This window comes from Panthera tigris, chromosome A2 (assembly GCF_018350195.1).
Source record: "Panthera tigris isolate Pti1 chromosome A2, P.tigris_Pti1_mat1.1, whole genome shotgun sequence".
NCBI classification, from domain to species: Eukaryota; Metazoa; Chordata; class Mammalia; order Carnivora; family Felidae; genus Panthera; species Panthera tigris.
This window is the reverse complement of record NC_056661.1, coordinates 52,309,480-52,332,075: the sequence shown is the minus strand read 5'-3', so window position 1 is coordinate 52,332,075 and position 22,596 is coordinate 52,309,480. Positions and strand designations below refer to the sequence as shown.

The 22,596-nt window shown below is 47.2% G+C and overlaps 1 protein-coding gene across 3 annotated transcripts in view; it reads right to left on the bottom strand.

Annotated features, from left to right (window-relative positions):
- HRH1 (histamine receptor H1) overlaps nucleotides 1-22,596 on the bottom strand; it is an 80,679-nt gene that overhangs the window by 35,455 nt on the left and 22,628 nt on the right. Inside the window, exon 1 of one of the 3 annotated variants that reach the window (XM_015545208.2) lies at nucleotides 5,417-5,725. The exons of 1 other annotated variant lie outside the window; for it this stretch is intronic. In XM_015545208.2, coding sequence (XP_015400694.1) covers nucleotides 5,417-5,471 — 55 coding nt within the window. In that variant the 5' untranslated portion in view covers nucleotides 5,472-5,725. Of the gene's footprint in view, nucleotides 1-5,416; nucleotides 5,726-22,596 lie in introns of those variants that run through there. One more of the 3 variants, XM_015545209.2, reaches the window with a different exon arrangement.

Genomic DNA, 22,596 nt, shown 5'->3' with positions numbered 1-22,596 from the left:
CACTTACATTGTGTTCTCTGTTGTTTCTCTAGCTCCTGGCTTAGGGTTTATCACACGGGTCCTGTATTCATATTAAATGTGCACATCTCCCTGAGCCTCAGTGAATGCATCTGTCAAATGAGAATCATAACCCCCTCCCTCACGTCATGTTATTGTAAACAAATTGGGGGGCACCCGGGTGGCTCAGTCAGTTGAGCGTCCGACTTTGTGTCAGGGCATGATCTTGTGGTTCGTGAGCTCGAGCACCACGTCAGGCTCACTGTCAGTGCAGAGCTAGATTCAGATCCTCTGTCCCCTTCTCTGTCTGCCCCTGGCCCGCTCATGCTCTCTCTCTCTCAAAAATTAAAAAAAAAAAAAAAAACAACTTCAGAAAAACCCCACAATTTTTGGCACACAATAGGTCCCAATGGACCATCACCTCCTGCCCCCATTCCTTTTGATTAAGGAGCAGTCAGAAGCATCTGTATAGCTAGCTCAAAAAGCAGTCTGGTTAGGGGACAGCAGAGGGTACACAGCCTAGAGGCTGGCACCACGCAGGATCAGGGTGTTAAATCTGGAAGGAACCTTAGAAAGGATCTAGTTAATTTGTTCCCAAAGGTTCCTTTTCATCTCCCCACCATGAAATAACTCCATCTACCACACTACTACACATATTAAGGAAAAACCCACACTCTCAGCTTTGAATGACTCAAAGGCATTCCGCTCTCTCCGCCTGGTGCCTGCCCGGTGTGAGGGGAGCCATGCGGAGACACCTTGCTGAGGCAATTCTAGCAAAAAGGAAGGCCCGCCGGGGCCTGGGCAGCCAGAAAATGATTTCCTTTAACTTCCCCAAATGTTAACCACAGCCTCTGGAGGCCGGTACAGGGCCAGAGTTAGAGTCGCCATGGGACCACACAAAGGGAAAAGCTCCCTGCTTTCATTTTTCCAAGCTAGACCTGCTTCCTATTGGCAGCTCAGCAGGCCCATGATGAGGCCCGGTTAGGACAGCTTTCTGCCCGGAAGGCTCCTTCTCAGGGGGCAGCGACAGCCTTGGAAACACCTTGAATTTACAGACAGCCCTTGTCCCACAGGGTCTGAGGTTGTGTTGACTTTTCAGCCCATTTCTTGGAAGGCCCACGTCTGACCTGAGGTCCTTGTGAACCTCTGTAGAGACTTCCCGCCCTGATCCCCACTCTTACGGCATGTCCCGAAGTATCCAGTACTCGGCCACCTCCCCTTGGCTCCTCTCCCGCTTGCCATTCTCTGTCCTTTCTGCCGCCCTGCCCCTCCCACCCCCATCTCCCCGGTTTCATCTCTGCTTTGTTCTAGAGGCATAGTTACTCAGTGTCCATAAAAGCCGGCACCCTTTCACACCCCGGGGCATGTGCACGTGCCGTGTGCTTTCCCTGCAAGAGGCCTTCTTCATTTGAGAACCCAGCAAACTCCTAACAACCAGCAGGCCTTTCCCCAGCATTCCCCAGCAGCTCCAGCAGTCACCAGGGCCTGCGTGTTTCAGCACTTCTCCAGCTGGAGACAAGTGGTTTATTTGCACATCTGCCTCTCCTTCTGCACTGAAGTCTCCTCTGGGGAACACGGTATGCTTCCGTGGCCCCTAGCTCCAGCTCAGACAAGGCCGGAAGGAAAGAGTGGGCCTCTGGAGGCTTTTGTCTAAACTGAATGGATTCCCTAAAACTGCCCACAGATACAAAGAGGGGAGGAGCATCACCCTGGGGAGAGGCCATCAAAGAGATCTAGTCCCCCCTACAAAGGTACAGAACCTCCACCCTAGACCCTGAGTATCTCGATGGAAGGAAACCTGTCTAATTCTTATCTGTATTGCAGAGCCCTGCACAGAGCAGACCCTTAACATAAAATGCTACCAAGTCATGGAATTTCTTGGAGTGAGAGATTTAATCTAACCTTCTCATTTTACAGATTGAAAAGCTGAGCCTCAGAGCAGGGAAATGAGTTACTCATCTATCAGCCAGGGGGAATGCTTAGGGGAAACGCCTTCTCTCTTATGAATTAGGAAGAAGCAATATGAATATTAATTTACTTGTCTTTCCATTTATTCCCCATTTTCAAGCACCTACTATGTGCAGAGTAAAATTGGGGGGTGGGGGGAGATACACAAATGACCACCACACAGCCCTTTTCTTGGGGAGCTCACATGCAGCAGAGAGAGAAGATATAAGCATGGTTTATCAAGATACACAGATAGCAAAGAGCCTAGGGGAGGGAGGAATGACTTCATGGTGGCTGGTGTCGGGGGAATGCTCTGGGAAGGCTTTGTGCAGAAGTGGCTTCCAATCTGTGCACAAAAGATAACCCGGGCCCCTCAATGCTGGAACCAGGGCCCATGTCTCTGTTCTATTCCCTACTCAGTCTGAACTGTTTCACCCATAATACAGGGATAATAATATATGTGTAGCAGGGCATGTGGCTGAAATAAGGTCAAGTCCATAAAGCTCTCACCACAGTGTAATTCTCAATTACCATAATTATTGTATTATGATGATCAGAACCTACAACGAAGAGATGCTCAGAGAGAGATGGGTGGGGCTGAACTGGCTCCTCTCCGTGGTTCTTTAAGGCAGACAGGCTGGACTGGGGCCACCCAGTAAGTGGTCACAGCCACATGTGACTAGTGAGTCCTTGAATGTGGTGGGTCCGAACTGAGATGTGCTCTAAGTGTAAAATACACACAGGTTTGAAGACTTAGCCCCACACCCCCAAATGTAAAATATCTGATTCATAATTGTTTATGTTGGTTACATGTTGAAATGATAGTATTTTGGATATTGGGTTAGATAAAATTTACTATTGAAATGAATTGCACCTGTCTCTTTTTACTTTGAAAACTGTGGCTACTAGGATGTTTCCGATTACATTTGTGGCTGGCATCCTATTTCTACTGGGTGGTGCTGAGAGAAGCATATCGTCCCGCTGCAAAGGGCAAGAAAAAGAAATGCGAACCTGTTCCATGCCTGCCTGTGTTCTGTGGCTAGAGAGGGTGCAGTGAGGACCGGGGACACGGCATTATCCCTTGGGCCGGCACTCCTTCCACTCACTCTCTGCTCGCTTACTCACTTAGCTCGGTGATGTGCTCGTGGTGGCACTCCCCACCACACCCCAGCTCTCTTAGTTTGTTCTCAGATGAGCCTGTCTTCTCCAGGTCCCCAGCTTCCTCTCTGCCTAATGAGCCCCACTTCTTGGAACCACTGACAAGTGGCACTCTCAATACACAGAGACGGAGGGAGGGATGTACTCACAGTTGATGACTGTTCTGTGAGAACAGAGCTCAGTTCACTCTAAAGCACTGGCTTTTCAGCCAGCCCCAGGGGTGGGAGAGGAGTTCATCTGAGGGGTCCAACCAGACCACTGATAATTACAGGCTCTAAACACTTACAAAGACCCACCACCCTTCCAGGGCACAGTGTCAGGAATCCTTGATGCCTACTGCAGTGTCATCATCTTCTGTTTGGGGACATCTCCGCCTGGAAGTCTCAGATGTCTGAGACTCAACCCATCTGAGCTGTGTCATGACCTGTAGCAAATGCCTCTGGTGTCCTGCCCACACCTCCTTGGTCTACTCTGAGACAGCTGTCTACACCACCAGAGAAAGTTCTCTCTCCACCCACAACAAGGAACAGCATAGAAGTGCTGGAGAGTTAACATCCCAGGAGCGACGCTCAACCAGCTACCAGGGACCATTGTCAGGTGTGGTCCAGAGTCTGTCATCAGTTCCCAGGTGGGCCGAGGCACTGGCGCCCGCAGCAGCGACCCGTGCAACAATACACTTTCATCAGCGTGCCTCCTTGCCTGGCTCACTTCCCACCTGGAACACCTCCTTTAAAAATGGCTTACCCAAATCCTTGCCTCAAGCTCTGCTTTGAGGAGAACCCAAACTAAGTCATCATCTTGCCCCCACAAACTACGTCTTGTCCCATGGGTGGCACTGCTCTCCTCTCAGATGCTGTGGCTAGAAAAGGGGGAACCACCTCTGACTTTCACCTCCAGTTCATCGCTGGCATTCCAACCATCTCTGAGTGCTGTCCATTCTGCCTCCTACAGGTTTCTCAATTCCATCCACTTCTCTGGGTCATTTTGCCACTGTTTCTGGGCTGAGCCACCATTGCCTCTCATCTGGACAGCAGCTCTCGCCTTCTGTATCCCTGCCCTCACTTTTGATCCTGGTGGCCCCTAAATCTGCCCAGGTCTGCCCAGCCCACCCACATATTTAAATGTCTCCTGGACAATTTCTCTTGGAGGTGCAACTCAAACTTGGCATTTCCAAACCTCCTCCCGGGGCACCTACCTCAGGGACTGGGCCCCCCACCTTATCAGCCATGCACCTGGAAAGCAGGAAGTTACCTTCAGTAACTTTCTTTCCTCGCCACCCTGTGTCTGTTTTGGAAACTTCTGATACATCCACCCTTCTCACCTTTTGTTTTCCTATCACTGCCTCAGTTCAGGTGGCCCATGTCTCCTCACTGGTCTGTCTGCCTCCAGTCTTGCCCCCCACCCCCCGATCCCTTCTCTATGTTGTTATTAGAGGGATTTTCCTAAGATGTCAATCAGATCATGCCACCATCCTGACTCTTCACTGGCTCCCCATGTCTAAAGTGTGAATTCCACAAAGATCCCTTATAATGTGGGTCCAAACAACCTTCACTCCCACCTTCCACCACAAACTCCATGGCTGCACCCACCCCCGGAATATTTTTACTTTCTTGCTGTAAGGGTGGGCCCAGGGATGGGGATCTCCCTCCTCAGCTCAGTCAGACATTTCAACAGAAAGTCCCCATTCTCCCCTTGTCCATCCCAGAGAATGGCACCACCATCCCCCTGCACACCCAACCCAGAGGCCAGGCAAAACTGGATGTCCAACCCACTGCAGCAGTTATGATAATAATAAGAGATGGGTCTCACAGTTATTCATACGCTTTTGTCCCTTAGTTCCTTCTTAAAATCCTGGCTGCAGGGCCCTGAGGAATGGGACTAAGATCAGAGGGAGTGAATGTTTAGAGCATGAGGAATTAGAAAGTGAGGGGGGAACAGATGCGGATTTGGGTGGGACTTTGTAGGGAGGGGCAGCGAACAAGCACAGGGCAAGAGGGAGTGCAAGGTGGAGGGGTGTGCAAGAACAGAAAATGTGACGACACACAGGCCCTGCCACAGCTCTCATGACCTCACAGCTTTGCAGAAGGCTGAGCCCACGGCCGCCACATCCCCTGTGCTACAGACAGCGGAGGCTACAGGTAGTGCAAGGGGCACAAGACTGAGGGTATTGAGGGTAGGTGAGGGCCCAGCAGATAACTGGATAGCCCAGCCCTCAGCCAGTTAGTGGAATACATGATGCCAAAAGGCAAGCAGAGGTGGAGAACAGCATCCCCATTTCCCAGGTCAGGAAGTAAAACTGATCACCTTCAATGACCTGTTGGGAAAAGGCAAGGCAGGGACTTTCTACTCACGACCCGATGCTGTAGCATGAGCGACAGTGTGCAGCTGCGAGGAAAGTCTTCAATGAGCTGTCTGTTGTTGTTGTTGTTGTTGTTGTTGTTGTTATTGTTGTTGTTTTTTTAATAATTCAGTGGATGTATGTCACGACCCTACAACACAACAGCATACTGCAATACTTTTTAAGACGATCTTCAAAAGGCATGTACGGTGATATCCAGTGATTACAACCGTGAAGTCATACTTTCCAGAAATGATGACTAAATTGGGTTGCATTTCCTTACGCATTGTTCACTGAACCCATTGAGTGACCTCTATAAACATCCAAACTAGCACTGAGGTCATTTTCAACATTAATATGCCTCTTCCAGACAGGGCTTATTGTTCAAAACAAATGACTTATGGAGTATTCTAGAATATGAAAGATGTCATATGGACCCTTTTCTGGGGGATAATTTCAGGGGGAAAAAACCATCCTTGACCATGTATACCAGGCCACACCCCAGGCACTGAGGTTAAGGAGCTGGGCAAAACAGCCAGGACGCCTGTCCTCAGGAGGCTCACAGGCTACAAAGGAAGTCCAACACTAAAGAAGCACTTACAAATGCAAAGAAATCAAGGGAGGATATAGGAACGTATGAAAGGATGTCCTAACCCAGCGCTCCTCAAACCTTAATGTGCACGTGAATACACTTGTTAAAATACAGATTCCTCCTGAGTAGGGCTGGGGTTGGGTCTGAAATCCTGCATTTTTAACAAGGTCCCCGGAGATGCTGATGCTGCTGGTCCATGGACCACACTCTGAGGAGCTGAACAGCTGCTTATGATTTGGGATATAATTTCCTATGACGGCATTGTACACAGTTTCCAAAAGCGCAGCATCTCAAATATTTTATACGGGCTTGAAACTCGGCTGCTCCGAAAGGCTCTGAGGGATGACTAGGTTCAAGGCTCCAGCAGAAGCATTGCTGTTATTGAGAGGCAACTGCTAGGTGCTAGGAGCATAAACAGACCTATCCCCATCCTGGTGGAGTGAGCGGCTGAACAGGAATAGACAAATAAACATCCAAAACCCATAACACAGGCAAACACAGGGGGAGGAGGACAATGACCAGATTACGTTGTGAAAAGATCACTGGCTCAGGGAGGAGAAGAGATTGGAAGGCCGGACTGTATAGTCCCTTCCTTGGGAGCGTGGGATTAGGCCTGACAGAGCACTTCAGTCTCTCTCTCTCTCTCTGGGTGGCTATGGATGGCCACGTTCTGCCCCAAGGATGCTGGAAGCAGGGACAGATGATCTGCTCAGAACAGGGCATAAATGAGACACACAGGAAGTAACTGGGAGAGGGAAGGCTTTCAGGGGAGGGGGCGGGGAGCTCTGATGCACTGTGGCTCCTGGTTCCAGCCCTTCCTGAGGCTCTGTTGCAGTCCTGCCCTAATTTCCTTGGGATGCCTCTGTATCCTTATGAGGAGTTCTTTGGTTGAGGTGGCTTCTGTCTCTTGCAGCCCAGAGAGTCCTAGAGAACTCTTGCAGCACCCCTGAACTGAGGCTTTCACAAGAGGGACAGCACTACAAAGGCAAGGGGCAGTGCCTCAGGACTAGAGTCTCCAGATACCTCATAATTTAAGGCACGCCGTCGTGAAGGTGGCTTGGCTCCAATGAATACATGTAGATTCCTGAGGTCCAACAGGGCCACCACCCCAAGCCCTCCATTGAGGTGGAGGGGATTTCTAGCTAACCCATGAGTGCGAAGGTGGGCTGGGGTGTGGGGAGGGGGGAGCAGGGAGGTTGTCAAGGAATCTCATGGCAGATATGCCTAAATATGGTTTGGCTGGAAGCACAAATTGGCTTTGAAGGCCCACAGCTGGCACCGTCCAGTCAACCCATTCAAAGTTGTTTATGTTTTCCCCTCACGTTGGAGGTTCAGGTTTGATTTACAAGGGACTGAGATGAATATGAATCTTTTCAAAAGGAAAACAACCTCTCAGAAAGCTGCGTGTTCCAAGGAGCACTCCCTACCATGTTTTTGTCTTTTTGGTTACAGTCAAGAAGAAGATTGAGGGTCTGAAAGATCCCTCTTAACAAGAAAATGTCTTGGGGCAGCTGGGGGGGCTCAGTCGGTTAAGCGTTTGACTTCTGCTCAGGTCATGATCTCATGGTTTGTGAGGTTGAGCCCCACATCCAGATCCGCGGGCTCTGCAGTGACAGCGCGGAGCCTGCTTGGGATTCTGTCTCTCTCTCCCTCTCTCTTTGACCCCACTTCCACTCACCCTCTCTTTCTCTGTCTCAAAGTAAATAAATAAACTTAAAAAAAAAAAGAAAATGTCTTGAAGGAATGTCAAACTGACTTCTCAAAGGTACTGATTGGATGTGTGCTGTTGAGCGGGAAATCCATTTCTTTATCTTGAAAAAGGGAGTCATTCTCCTCCCAAATCCTCCTCCCGACAGGACGGCTTGGGAATTAAATTTGGACATTTGGGCGTCCCCAAGTGTGGTGTGCATACCAATGTTGCTTAGCACACTGATTCTTTTCTCCTTCCTTCCTTCCTTTTTTTTTTTTTTTTTTTGGTCTCACACAAAGAAAAGTGTTTTTTTTTTTTAATTTTTTTTTTCAACGCTTTTTATTTATTTTTGGGACAGAGAGAGACAGAGCATGAACGGGGGAGGGGCAGAGAGAGAGGGAGACACAGAATCGGAAACAGGCTCCAGGCTCCGAGCCATCAGCCCAGAGCCTGACGCGGGGCTCGAACTCACAGACCGCGAGATCGTGACCTGGCTGAAGTCGGACGCTTAACCGACTGCGCCACCCAGGCGCCCCAAAGAAAAGTGTTTTAATAGTTATGCATATGTTGTAAGGCATGTTAGGAAAAAAAGCGTATCAAACCTGTAATTTCATGGTTACATTGCTTAAACTAAAAAGTGAGTTGACTTAGAAAGTTATTAGGTAAATATTAGTGCATTGGTATACCAAAAGTTGTGAAATTTGCAGAATACTAGGGAGAAGGTGGGTAAGCATCCAGCATAGAGTAGGAGCCCCGATGTGATGGCCATCACCAAGCAAGTGCCTATATCATCAATAATCCTTACAACAAGCAGGGTAGGAGATATCGTTCCTATTTTACAGTTGAAAAAGCTGAGGCTTGGGGAAATGAGATGGCTTGTCCAAATGCACAGTATTACACAGGGCCAAAGTTGGGATCTGGCTGTTGGTCTGTTTGCCTCCATCTCCCATATTCTCTGACTGCACTGTACCACCCTGGACCATATATCACTCTCTATCACTTCTAGGGAAAACAACTGTCATAAAACACCTCATTAATACCATACTTGGGGCATGGCCAATTTTACTCCAACCCGCTAACGTACACCACCTGTCTATCTGCATTTGTGCTTGGACAACCCAGTATCAAACCAACAAATTTGAGGACCAGCTCTTCTTTCCACGTAGCTGGCCCACTGCCCTGTCCTCAGGAGCCCTGAGGTGAGCACACTGGGGCAGCTCTTGGGACAGCATGGGAGACGACTGGGTCTCTTCTCGTTATTGGGGTGGTAACATTGGGGCTTGAGTGAGGACCAGGGAAGGGGCCCTTCCAGTCTGGTCTGGTCATGCTCACTTGGGGGCCAGGTGGGTGGGTTTCTGGAGCCAGGGTTGCAGACTGAGATTTTGCTCAGTGTCCTCTGGGTACTTACGTCCCCCCTTGGGACCTGCAAGGCAGGACTGGGTGTTCCAGGGCCCTGGCTAAATGCCATTTGGATGACACCCTTCTGCCAACATCCATAAGGTTTCCCAGAAACTTCCTGTACTGCTCCAGAAAGGCTCCTGGCTCTCTGCCTACACACAGTCATTCTAGAGACACATGCTTCCTGCCTGTCTCTCCTCTCAATTACCTGGCTTTACACTATTCTCACTCCCCTAGTGGTCGTTTTTCACACAGAAAAAAGTATGTGTGTATGTTTTAAGATGATCATCATAATATCATTCCATGTGAGTAGTTAACTTCTGTCTCAGAAAAACAACAAATTGTTATATGTCATGGACTGCTAAGGTCCTTTGAGAATTGCCAAACTACCCATCCACTGATGCCAAGTGTCTCATTAGTGGCCTGGCTAATATCCACTGAGTACTAACTATGTCCCAAGCACTATGCTAAGAGCTTTGTATGTACTTATTTACTTCTTCTTGAGGCAGATGGGTACTATTACCGTCCTAATTTTACAGATGAAGAAAGTGAGTCACAGAAGGCTTCAGTAACTGGAGTATGAATGCAGAGCCATGCTCTTAATCATTGGGCTGGTCTACAACATGAACTTGAGGGTGTCCCCTGGATCCAGAAGGACAGCAGATTTATCTGACAGTAAAGAATCTGGGTTACAGTTACACACGAGCCATGTGACCTTGGACAAAACACCCCACCTCGCTGAGCGCTCTCTGGCATCTGTGCAATGGAAACAAGACCTGCCTGCTCACTCAAAGGGTTTCCATGAAGGTCAGAAGAGATCACTGATGTGCAAATACTTTGTTTCTGCCGAATGTATGCACAAAGGGACAGAGACGAGTGGACAAGTCCAATGCCACCCCTGCCTTCAGGAAGCATTTAGGATCTTATAGCAGAGGAAAGGCAGAGCAGACATGCATTTTCTTCTGTGGACTTCTGCACACGCTCGGGCGAAATGTCTGAAGTACAGTTGGGGCAGCTACCAGGAATGCACTGTGTGATCAAAATAGGGGATGTCCCATCTTTGGGCTTCACCCTTCTTAACCCCAAAATGAGGGCACCTCAGAGGAGATCCCTCTCTGTTTGAATGTCTTCTTATGACTTTGATCTTGTTTCTGAGTTAACATATTTGTGAAACAACAGACACCTCACGTTAGGGGTTCTTCTTGCTGGCGGGAGCAAATAGCAATGATGTGTCAGGTATGAATGGCCTCTTTATATGCAACATCAAGGGGTGGTCACTCCCAAAGTAATATTTAAAGATGCATTTTTGTCTCTCCATAAATATTGTATTCTAATTTGAGATCTTGAGCCTGGATGTTCCTTCTCATCCTAAACTGAGTACTTAATTCCCCTTTGCTCTGACTCCCTAGCCTCCAACATTCATCTTGCAGAATATATTTTCTTTAAAAATGTTTTTAATGTTTATTTTATTTATTTTGAGAGAGAGAGAGGGAAGTACAAGTAGGGGAGGAGCAGAGATAGATGAAGAGAGAGAGAGAATCCAAAGCAGGCTCCATGCCATAAGTGTAGAGCCTAATGTGGGTCTCGAACTCATGTATTGTGAGATCATGACCTGAGCCAAAGTCAAGAGTCTGACACTTAACCAACTGAGCCACCCAGGCATCTCCAGATTATAATTTCTTGTCTAAGCTCCTTTGAACTTAAAACTAGTTTAGGGGGCAAACACTAGGGGCACCTGGTTCACACTTGGAAGAGGAAGAAAGAGAAGAGGGGACAGGACTACCCAGGACAAGATGACGAGATGTTTCCATCTCTCAGCAATGCTTCCAGCCCTTCTCAAGCCCTTCCTCTGGGCCCTTTGGTCACCTGGAGGTAGGTGGGTGGATCACAGCTATGGAAATCAATGCAGAGAGGCAGTATGGCTTGTCCATGGACCCCAAACACACCAACAGTAGACCAATGTTCCTCCCACATTTTTCCCTTCTTCCCAAACCCTGGAACTCTGCAAAGTCCTCCTTCTTGCCCAACACTCATAGGAACAATTGTGGGTCACAATATGTCAGAACATCTGCTCAAGAGGATTCCTGAGAGCTGCTGCTGATCCCCTTACCCCAGGTGGTAGAAGGGGGCTCAAGAAAGATCCCTTCCCACAGGAAGGAATCACCTATCACCCTATTCTCCTCTGGGCTCACAAATGTGTTCTGGTCCTGGCTCTGCCATCCTGCCACTGGTTGACTTTGAATAACTCACCACCCTTCTCTGGGCATTGCTTTACTCATCTCTAAAGTCAACAAGCATGCAGCACAGGCTGACAGAAGGAATGGGAAGGTGCAGATGACTAAGCCAAGAACCTTACTTCCATGCAGAGGAATAGGTCAAGTAGGGGTCACAAGGACTTTCTATGCCAGCAGCCTAGGCACAGACACCAGGGATGGGGGAAACAAGTGAACCGGGGGGACTGTGGAGACCTGGCACCTGCATGTTGCCAGCAAAAAAACACTTTAAAGATACATTTTCAGTTGACTTTCCAAATGGGTTATCCCAGTTTCCTAGGGGCTCCCCGCATTTGTGTCACAGGAGACAAAAGACTTTTGGTTTGCTAAGATCATTCTGTTGCCACAAGAAAAAGATATCTTTGTCCTCAGTGGCAAGCAGGGCTCACGGTAATGACCCTGAGGTTGATTCATTCCAGGCCTTTGGGTCCTCCTATCCCCCCTACCCTGAGGTTTGGGAAGAAGCCAGGTCTGGAATTACATAACCCTGAGGGTGAATGGAAGGCTAATAAGCGCATGATCTGGGGTGGCCTCTAGTCAACTGAGCAGGAGAGGAGCTAGGATGGCTCTTGCTGGAACAAGCAGGAAGCCTTCTGGACTTGCAGGGTCAGGAATCCCCCAACATGAGCTCTAGATGGGCCTACTTTACAGATGAAAACACTGAGGCTGAGAGAGGGAGAGTTTCAGCCATGAGGGCAAACAGGCTGGGCCCTATTTGGGGCTACATGTGGGATGCCCTTAAACAGCAATGATACTATTACTACTGATATTCTACATTAGTAGACTAATGGGCCCCTTTCAAAGCATGCTCTCTTTTGACTCTTGCCTTTGCTGCTCACAATGACCCAGAGAGAATGGCAGTGCTGGAATTTAGCATTCCAGTTTAGCAGAAGGGGAAACTGAGGTTCAGTGAGGGGGAAGGAAACTGATACATTAAGTACCCCCTATTTGCCAGATGTTTTTGCATTGCTTTGTTCATACACACACACACACACACACACACACACACACACACACACACACACATAAATACACCTGTGCCCAGAGTTAGAAAAAAATGATACTAAAGAAAATAGAGTACAAAATTAAACTGTTGGGACTACACCAAAATAAAAAGCTTGTCAACAAAACAGCAACCTAATGGATGGGAGAAAATATCTACAGATGATATTTCTGATAAGAAGTTAATGTCCGAAATGTATAACTTATACAACTCAATACCCAAAAAACAAAAAATCTGATTAAAAATGGGCAGAAGACATGAACAGACACTTATCCAAAGAAGACATCCAGATGGCCAACAGACACATGAAAAGAAGCTCAACATCACTCATCATCAGAGAAATGCAAATTAAAACCACAATGAGGTATCACTTTACACCTGTCAGAATGGTTAAAATAAAAAACACAAGAAACAACAAGTGCTGGTGAGGATGTGGAGAAAAAGGAACCCTTGTGCACTGTTGGCGGGAATTCATAGTGGTGCAGCCACTGTGGAAAACAGTATGGAGGTTCCTCAAAAAGTTAAAAATAGAACTACCATATGGTCCAGCAATTCTACTACTGGTTTATTTACCCAAGGAAAACAAAATCACTAATTCGACAGGATCCATGCACCCCTATGTTTATTGCCGCATTATTTACAATAGCCAACATAGGGAAGCAACCCTATGTCCACTGATAGATGAATGGAGAAAGAAGATGTGAGATACACACGCACTCAACAGAGTATTACACAGCCATAAAAAAAGAATGATATCTTGTCATTAGCAACAACATGGATGGACCTAGACAATATAATGCGAAGTGAAATAACTCACGCAAAGACAAATAATAAATGATTTCACTCATATGTGGAATTTAAGAAACAATACAAAGAAAAAAGACCAAAAAACCCCACAAAAAAACAGGCTCTTAAACACAGAGAACAAACTGATGGTTACCAGAGAGGAGGTGGGTGGGGGGAGGGGTAAAACAGCCGAAGGGGATTAAGAGTACACTTATCTTGACAAGCACTGAGAAATGTACAGAGCTGCTGAATCATTACATCTGAAATTGTTATAACACTGTGTTAATTGTACTTCAATCAAAAAAGAAAAAAGAAAGGAAAAAACTAAGCCCATTCCCCCAGCCACTGAGATCTTATTCCCAGAAGCACTTCTGTTACTAACATCCTGTGTCTCCTGCACCAAACTATGTGCACAGAAGCAGAAGTGTTGACATAAACTCTTTGCTCCTTCCTTCTCCCTCCCTCCTTCCCTTTCTTTCTTTCTTTTAAACAAATGGCCTTTGAAAGGCATTCTATGTCATTTCATATGAATTGGAGTCACTCTTTTCCACAGTTGCAGAGCAAGACATCTATGGCTATACGGTCCTTTATTTAACCAATATCTTATAGGGGGCATTTATGGTTATTTCCAAGCTTTTGCCACTTCAGACTCTCCTCGTACAATCGCTGATTCACCTGGGTGCTAGTCCTCTGTAGGACGGACTTCTGGAAGTGGCATCGCTCAGTCGAAGGATTTGTGCATTTAAAATCTCGTAAGATCCAAAGCGCTCTCCGTAGGCTGCGCCCTTTGCACAGTATTAGCAACTTCTGAGGGTGTCTGTTTCTGCACAACCTTGATAACAGGATGTCTTGTCTAACTTTTAAATCTTTGCCATTCTGGTAAGTTGGAGTGATATGATCATAGTTTAATTCACAATCCTTCTAATAAGAGAGGCTGAGCATCATTTTACATGATTAAATGCCTTTTGTAATCCCCCCTTTTCTGTTCATGTTCTTTGGCTGTTTTTTTTCTGTGGGGTTGACCTTTCTCTTATTGGTTGTAAGGACTCCTTATATATTAAGAAAATCAGCTCATGTGTGGGATATATGTTTACAAATATTTTTTTCTAGGTGACTTGTCTTTTGACTTTGCTTATAGTATTATAATGAAGACATTTAAAATTTTTAGGTGTTGGAATTTACCAAACATTTTTGGTGCATCTTTGTACATTGTACTTAGAAAGGCCATCTCCATCCAATTTGAGCTTATTTTAAAAATCTCTTACCTTCTTCAAATACTGGTATTTTATCTTTTTTTTCATTTAAGTTTTTGATCAATCTGGAATTAATTCTGGTGAAATGAGTGAGTTGAGGTGCAACTTAGTATTTCCCAGGCAGCTCTCCAACTGTTCCAACACCATTCACTGAGTGACGCGTCTTTTCCCCAGGGATTTGCAGTTCCACCTTACATACACATTACATTCTCCTAAGTATTCAGGTCTACTTCCAGGCTCTTCTTGTGTGTCGGGCTGCCTACCTGTTCTGGAGCCAGGCACTTTCATGCATGACCACATTAACCAAAGCACACCAGTGGTGCAGGTGAGGCTACAGCCAGATCTTCTAATCTGTGCTACTTTATTTCCTGTAACTGGTGCTAATGCTCTCCTGACCCTGGAGGTGGGGGATCAGAGAGGCCCCAGATCCTGGTCCCCCAAGACAGGGGGACACCCCAGGCATAAAAGTCAGCCTCTTCTTCCCCTTCACCCACTTAGGGGCAGTGAATGGTTATCAGCCAGCTCCAAGCTGGATCCCAGCTTTCTCAAGAGAGAAGCAGTTTGCCCTTGGGTAAGTTATTTCACCTCTCGCAGCCTCAGTTTTCTCTGCAAAATGATAATAATAATAATAATAATAATAATGCCTATGTCATGCTTCCAGGATTTGGTCATCTGGTAACGGACAAAAGTGCGATAGTAAAAGCCACAGTTTTGACTACTAAGTGCACCGCCACCATGGCAGAGCTGCTGTCCCTTGTTCTCAGGCCAGCAATGTCCATCACTTTGATTTATCAGAGCCAAGCTGTGCAGCTTTCTGAAAGCTGGTTAATAAATCTGAAGTTCTGGCTGTGCACACCCCAAGGGTATAGAACTCTCAAGGGAAAGTTCCTTGCAAGATGAAAGGGCCTGACCTTTGGAATGCTAAGTCTGACCTTAGAGCTGCAGCACTAAAAAGAACTTAATGTACAGCCCGATCCTGCTTGGCAGGGATCTAGGGACCCCTTAGGAGCCCCACAAGGTGGGTAGAAAGAGCAGGAAAACTCTCTCAAGGGAAGGTGGTTGGAGGTCAAGGCTTCCACATAATACCAAACAACCCAGTGAACTGCTCTCTGGGAGTCACACGTGCTCATATCTGGAACTTCCATCTGCTTCCCCTGAGTGCTGTGACCCGGGGAAGTCAGGCTCAGAGCCCAGAAGTTGCCATAAGCAGCATCTCTCAGAATGCCCACATTCCAGAACAAGAAGGACATCCTCCTCCTCCTTCACCCCACATCAGCATGGCACCTCGGGTTTACAAACCACCATCACACTGTTTCCTGTATCATCAGAGCTCCCCAAGAGCAAAGCACTAATATTATTCCCATTTTCCAGATGAGCAAACGAGGACTCACATTGAGCACATGAGTAGCCCAAAGTCAAGATGATAGGGAGTCACAAAGTTAGAACTCAGGTCTTCTCAGTCTGTAGGCCAGACCACCAGGAGCTCTCGACAAGGGCCAAAGTATCCTGTCTGCTTGGTCACCTGTTTGTTCAACAAACACGCATCCAGGGGCGCCTGGGGGGGCTCCGTCAGTTGAGCGTCCCACTCCTGATTTCAGCTCAGGTCGTGTCTCACGGTTTGTGGGTTTGAACCCCGCACTGGGCTCTGTGCTGACAGCGTGGAGCCTGCTTGGGATTTTCTCTCTCTCCCTCTTTCTCTGCTCCTCCTCCATGTGCGCGTGTGCACAAGCACACATTTTCTCACACTTTCTCACAAATAAAAAAACATTTTTTAAATGTTTATTCATTTTTTTGAGAGACAGAGAGCAAGTGGGGGAGGGGCAGAGAGAGGGAATACGAAGCAGGATCTGGGTTACGAGCGGTCAGCACAGAGCCGAACCCGAGCCCCACCTGGGGCTCAAACCCACGAACCATGAGATCGTGACCTAAGCTGAAGCTTAACCACTGAGCCGTCCGTGCACCTGATAAATAAACATTAAAAATAAATAAATAAACACGCATCCAGCACCAACTTCATATCCAGTGCTGGAGTCAGTGTTGGATGTGCAGAAGCTGAGAAAACACAGTTCTCACTCAAAAGGGCCAAATAAACAAACAACTACTCTGTGACATCAACTGTAATGGGTGTACCAAGTGCTGTGCAGGGGTCAGGGAAGGAGCAATTAGCCTCTATGAATCAGGAGAGGCTTCCCGGAGGAGGCAATTGTGAGACAAAACTTGAATGATGCTTTCATCATCAATGAGAAGCAGGAGTTGATTTCTTCCTCGGTGACTGAAAATGCAGGTTTCTGAGCCCCACTCCTCCCCCAGGCAATGCTCTAGACTCCTGCCCTCTCTGGCTGTACTTCAGAATTTCCAGGTATGCTTGGTAAAAATACCCATTCATAAGGCTCACACTCCAGACCCCCTCAATCTGACTCTATAGTGCTAGTACCCAGAGGCACTTGACTTTTCTCACAATCCCCCAGGTTTTTGTCTGAGGGTGTATGACTGGGGCCTGCTATCCAATGAGCAGCTATCGGCAGTTTTTCCTTATGAGCATTATTTGTTTTAAGAACAGCTAAAAACAGTGGAAAAATAAAGCCAGAAGCCCCAAGGATGAACCCCATGCCCATTTATCCTACCACAATTAGTCTCATTCTCTCATTCGGGCTTCAAAAACAATATCTGGGTACGTTAGGAAAGTGCTTCCTCCGCTCCCATTAGTAATGCCTGACTTGTTAGCTTCTTATGTCTGTCTGGGAGAAAGGTGGCCCCAGAAACATGAGACGGGGAGGGCAGGCTGGGCTTTGCTGGCAGCTTTTAAGAAAGGGAGCAAAATATCCAGTGATAAAGAGCATGGAGCTAGACCACCTATGTTCAGATTCTGCCTCTGTTGCTTTTGAGCTGTGTGACTCCAAACAAGTTACTTACCCTCTCTGTCTCACTTTCTTCATCCATCAAGTAGGAATATAGCAATAATCTCTCTCTCATAGGTTGTGTGAAGACGAACTCAGTTCACGTATGTAAACGACTTAGAATTGTGCCTGTCAGACGCAACGAATTTGCCATAGCTAGTTGCTTCCATTATATTAACATGTGACTTGGTCGTAAAAGTTGGGAGGTGGGAGGCTGGCCATAGGCTAAGACTGGGGTGGCTCTTAAACCACCAGGAAGTATCTTCTCTGGCCACCAGTTTTCTTTCAGCAAAGTCCTGCTACGCTCATTTACTGTGCTGGGCACCGGAGAAAGAGCAATGAATGAGACACGGGGCCTGCCCTCAAGAGGCGCCAGGCTTCACAAAACATGAGCCAACCATTTCATCATCTGCCTCTCTGAGCGGCAGGGAACTGCCCCCCAGCAGGGGAACAGGATCCTGGGTGCTTTAAAACAACAGAGCAAGCTTTCCTGCCACCTGCCTTCATCACAAGTTTATTTGCAACCTCCAGCCCAGAACATAGGAAGGGGGGAAGGACAAGACAAGGATCCCTAGGAATCAAGTAGAGAAGATCTTCCTTAGCAGTAGTCACCCCCATGCACACACACACACGTGCCCATGCCCCTTGTGGGCCCCTGGGAAAAGCAGGTCCGATCCTGCAGCTGTATTTGCCTAGAACAGAATTTCTCAGCCTCTGCACTGCTGGCACCTTGGGGCAGGAGAATTCTTTGGGGGGGCTGCCTGGGCACTCTAAGATGTTTAGCAGCATCCCTGGCCTGTACCTTCGAAAGGTCAGTAGCACCTCTTCCCAACCCTCCCCAGGTCACAACCACCAAAAATACCTGTAGGGAAAAAAGCCCAGTGGGGGCAAAATCACTCTCGGCTAAGAACCACTGCTTTAGAATCTGAGCCCCCCTGTCCAAGAGACCCCCCCCCCATACACACACCCAGTGAGAACACAGACTTGCCTGACTTCTACAAGGAGAGGCTCAAGGGATATTTACCTCCCAAAGCCAGCACAGTCTAGGCTCGGGTTGGCCTTGGGGATGGTTAAACTTCTGGCTTCCTCAGGCCACCACCTCAAAAAGGTGGGTCTCAGCTGGGCCTGGACTACATTCAAAATCTTGCAAGTCTAAATTTTTTTTTTTAACGTTTCTTTTTGAGACAGAGAGAGACAGAGCATGAAAAGGGGAGGGTCAGAGAGAGAGGGAGACACAGAATCTGAAATGGGCTCCAGGCTCTGAGCGGTCAGCACAGAGCCCGACGCGGGGCTCGAACTCACGGACCGCGAGATCATGACCTGAGCCGAAGTCTGATGCTTAACCGACTGAGCCACCCAGGTGCCCCTAAAATCTTCCAAGTCTAAAGATGATGAAAGCATCAGATAGGATCAGAGTGGGAAGTGCGTTTTCCTTTTCCCTCAGGTGTCCTCTGTGGTTATTAGAAAGTCTGATATAATCACAATCGATATTAGCAAAGAAAAAAAGGAAAAAGTCCCTTCCTGGGGTAACCCAGGATGGAGTACCCCAGGACACGCATTGTGGCAGCAAAAGAGAAGACAGACATTGGGGTTAGAAAATCCCGATGCTGTCACTTCCCAGACGTGAGCCCTCAGGTGAGGGACTTCATCTCTCTGAGTATCAGTTTCTACACGTAAATGGGCACGCAGGAACACGTATGACTTTGGGAAGTTGGGAAGACTGAACGAGAAGATGTTCCTGGAAGCATTTCAGGCAATGCTTACCACATAGAAGTTGCTCAGAGCAGGTGAGCTTACACTCCCTCCTTCACCTCCCTTTTACACATAACAACATGGGGGTGCACAGAGAGGAGTAACCTGCCCAAGGTCACACAGCTGGGCTCCATTGCTGATATGCTTTAGGCCATTTCTGAATCCAAGAGGAGGAAGTAACTTTCCTTCTCTGGCATGAGTTGCTTCATCTGTGAAATTGATAGAGGAGAGGGACAGATGGGATATTATCGGGAGGCCTATCTGGCCCTGTGAACTGAGATACTACTGCACACCTGTCTAAAGTGACCGAAACGGCTAAAATTAACAACTCAGGAGACAACAGATGTTGGCGAGAATGTGGAGAATGGGGAATCCTTTTGCACTGTTGGTGGGAATACAAGCTGGTGCAGCCACTCTGGAAAACAGTACGAAGGTTCCTCAAAAATTAAAAATAGAGCTACCCTACGACCCAGCCATTGTACTACTGGGAATTTATCCAAAGGATACAAAAATGCTGATTCAAAGGGGCACTTGCACCCCAATGTTTACAGCAGCGCTATCCGCAATAGCCAAATTGTGGAAACAGCCCAAATCCCAGATATCCATCGACTGATGAATGGATAAAGAGGATGTGGTATACATACACAATGGAATACTACTCAGTGATGAAAAAGAATGAAATCTTTCCACCTACAACCACATGGATGGAACTAGAGGAGATTATGCCAAGGGAAATAAGTCAGTCAGTGAAAGACAGACATCGCATGATTTCACTCCTATGTGCAATTTGAGAGACTGAGCAGATGAACACAGGGGAAGGGAAGGAAAAATGAGATACAAACAGAGAGGAAGGAAAAGCATAAGAGACTCTTCAATAGAGAAAACAAACTGAGGGTTCCTGGAGGGAGGTGGTTGGGGGATGGGTTAAATCAGTGACGGGAATTAAGGAGGGCACTTTCTGGGATGCGCACTGGGTGTCCTATGTAAGAGATGAATCACCAGGCTCTACTCCTGAAGTCAAGACTACACAGTATGTTCACTAACTTGAATATAAATTTAAAAAATAAAAGAGCGTTCTATTAATGATAACAACTAACAGCTACCTGGTATTTGTCAGGCACCTTACATACTTTGTATCATAACCTGGGAACAGCAAGTTATAGATGAGGGAACTGAGGCGTCATATACCTGATAACGAGCTAATAATCCAGAAAATATAAAGAACTTTTACAAATCAACGATAAAAAAGCAAATAACCCAAGTAAAAATAAGCAAACACTCTGAATGGACCTTTTTCTGAAGATCTGTAAATACTCAATAAGGACATGAAAAGATGCTCAACATCATTAGCCGTCAGGGCAATGCAACTCAAAACCACAATGAAATACCACTTCACGCTCACTGGCAAGGCTAAAATAAAAAAGACAAGTAGGTGTTGTGGAGGATGTGGGAGAAATTAAGACCTTCATACATTTCAATGAGACTGTAAAATAGTACAGCCTCTTTGAAAAATAGGCAATTCCTCAAAAAGTTAAGCAAACCCACAGTTACCATATGACACAAATTCCACTCCTACATATACATACATGGAGTGGAATTTGTGCATGTGTGTGTGTAGCCAAGAGAAATAAAAACATATATCCACATAAAAACCTGTTCCTAGCAGGGGTGCCTGAGTGGCTCTCTCAGTTGAGCGCCTGACTTCGGCTCAGGTCATGATCTCACAGCTCATGGGTTTGAGCCCCATGTCGGGCTCTGTGCTGACAGCTCAGAGCCTGGAGCCTGCTTCAGATTCTGTGTCTCCCTCTCTCTCTGCCCCTTCTCAGCTTGCTTTCTCTCTCTCTCTCTCTCTCAAAAATAAATAAAACGTTAAAAAAAATTTTTTTAAAAAGTTGTTCATAGCAGCATTATTCATAATGCTCAAGTGTGGAAAAAACCCAAATGTTCATCCAATGATGAATGGATACATAAAGTGTGCACCCTCCATACAATCGATTACTCAGCCACCACAAGGAACGAAATTCTGACCCCGGCCACAACATGAACAGACCTTGAAAACATTATGCTCAATGAAAGAAGCCGACGCCACCAAAGACCGCACATTATATGACTCCACTTACAGGAAATGTCCAGAAGAGGCAAATCCATAGAGACAGAAAGGGGACTGGCGGTTGCCAGGGGCTGTGGGGTGAGCCTGGAAGAGGGAGGAAATGGGGAGTAACTGTAATGGGTCAGGGCTTTTTTGTGGGGTGATAAAAATGTTTTAAAATTAGATCATGGTGATGGTTGCACATCTCTGTAAACATACCAAAAGCCATTGAATTGTGCACTTTAAATGGGTGAATTGTGTGGTCTGTGAAGTATATCCTAACAAAGCTATTCAGAAAGAAAAAGAAACTGAGGTCTAGGGAGGCAAAGAGACTTCCTGAAACACAAGTTGGGGCTCCCACTCTCCAGACGCATGCTCTCTGGCTGACTTTCTGAAAAGAAAAAAAAGGAACTATGTGTGCGCTTCCAACATGCCATAGGCCAGGAACCTTGCATCTATTTTATTTAATCCCTAAGGCATAGGCACTACTAGCCTCAAGTTTCGGAAGAGAACACAGAGGCTCAGAAGTGTGGAGTTACCCACCTGAGGCGCTGTCTTAAGCCAGGTTCCCCAGAAACAGAGCCAGAGGGAAGGATTCATAAGTGAGAGATGTGCCAAGGGAAGGGTCTGGGGAGAAAGCAGAAAGGGGGTGAGGAAGAGGGAGCCGAGCAGGTATCCTGCGCGGGAGTTCTGAAGTGTCTGACACAGCCCAGGGGTGGCCCAGCCAAGGCATGGAAGATGGGCTTCCAGATTCCCACACCCAACAGTCTTTGGTCCAGGGCTGAGGGGATGGGAGTGAACGTATAAATTCTCGGACACTTCTGGATCTCTGCACTTGTGGACAAAATGGCTCATAGCCCAAGAGCAGCCCTTCAGAGAAGGGTCATGGTGTGTACCTTTGGAGGCAAAAGCACCGTGAGTTGGAGGAAGGTCACAGAGAAACTGTAAAGGACATAGGGTAGAACACCAACATTGTCCACTGCACGCACCTAGCTAGGAAATAAGGACCTGGGATTTGAAACCAGGTCTCTTCCCAAAACCCATGAACTTGGCACCTTTCTTTAACAGGGACGTGCCCATAGATGAGGCGGGGGAATGGACCAAACGTATGGCCCACCGGTGTGAGGAGGACAAGCTGGGTCCTGAAGGAAAGGAGGACGGTGCCCGGAGGTCACAGTCTGGGTAGGACATGAACCTGAACCCCAGGGGAGACAAGAGGAACTAAGTACGCGTGAGGCGGAAGGCTGCGTGACGAGGAATGTTGGTCGGGACAGGCGAACAGCATCTCCTCCCTCCAAGGCCTGGATCTAAATGCAAGCCAGCCCCCTCTTCTCGGCTTCGGGAAGCTCTGGTGTGGGGGTAGAGGGGCCAAAATAACAGAGATGCCTGCAGGAAGCAGATATGTCTGAAAGAACCCCCACAG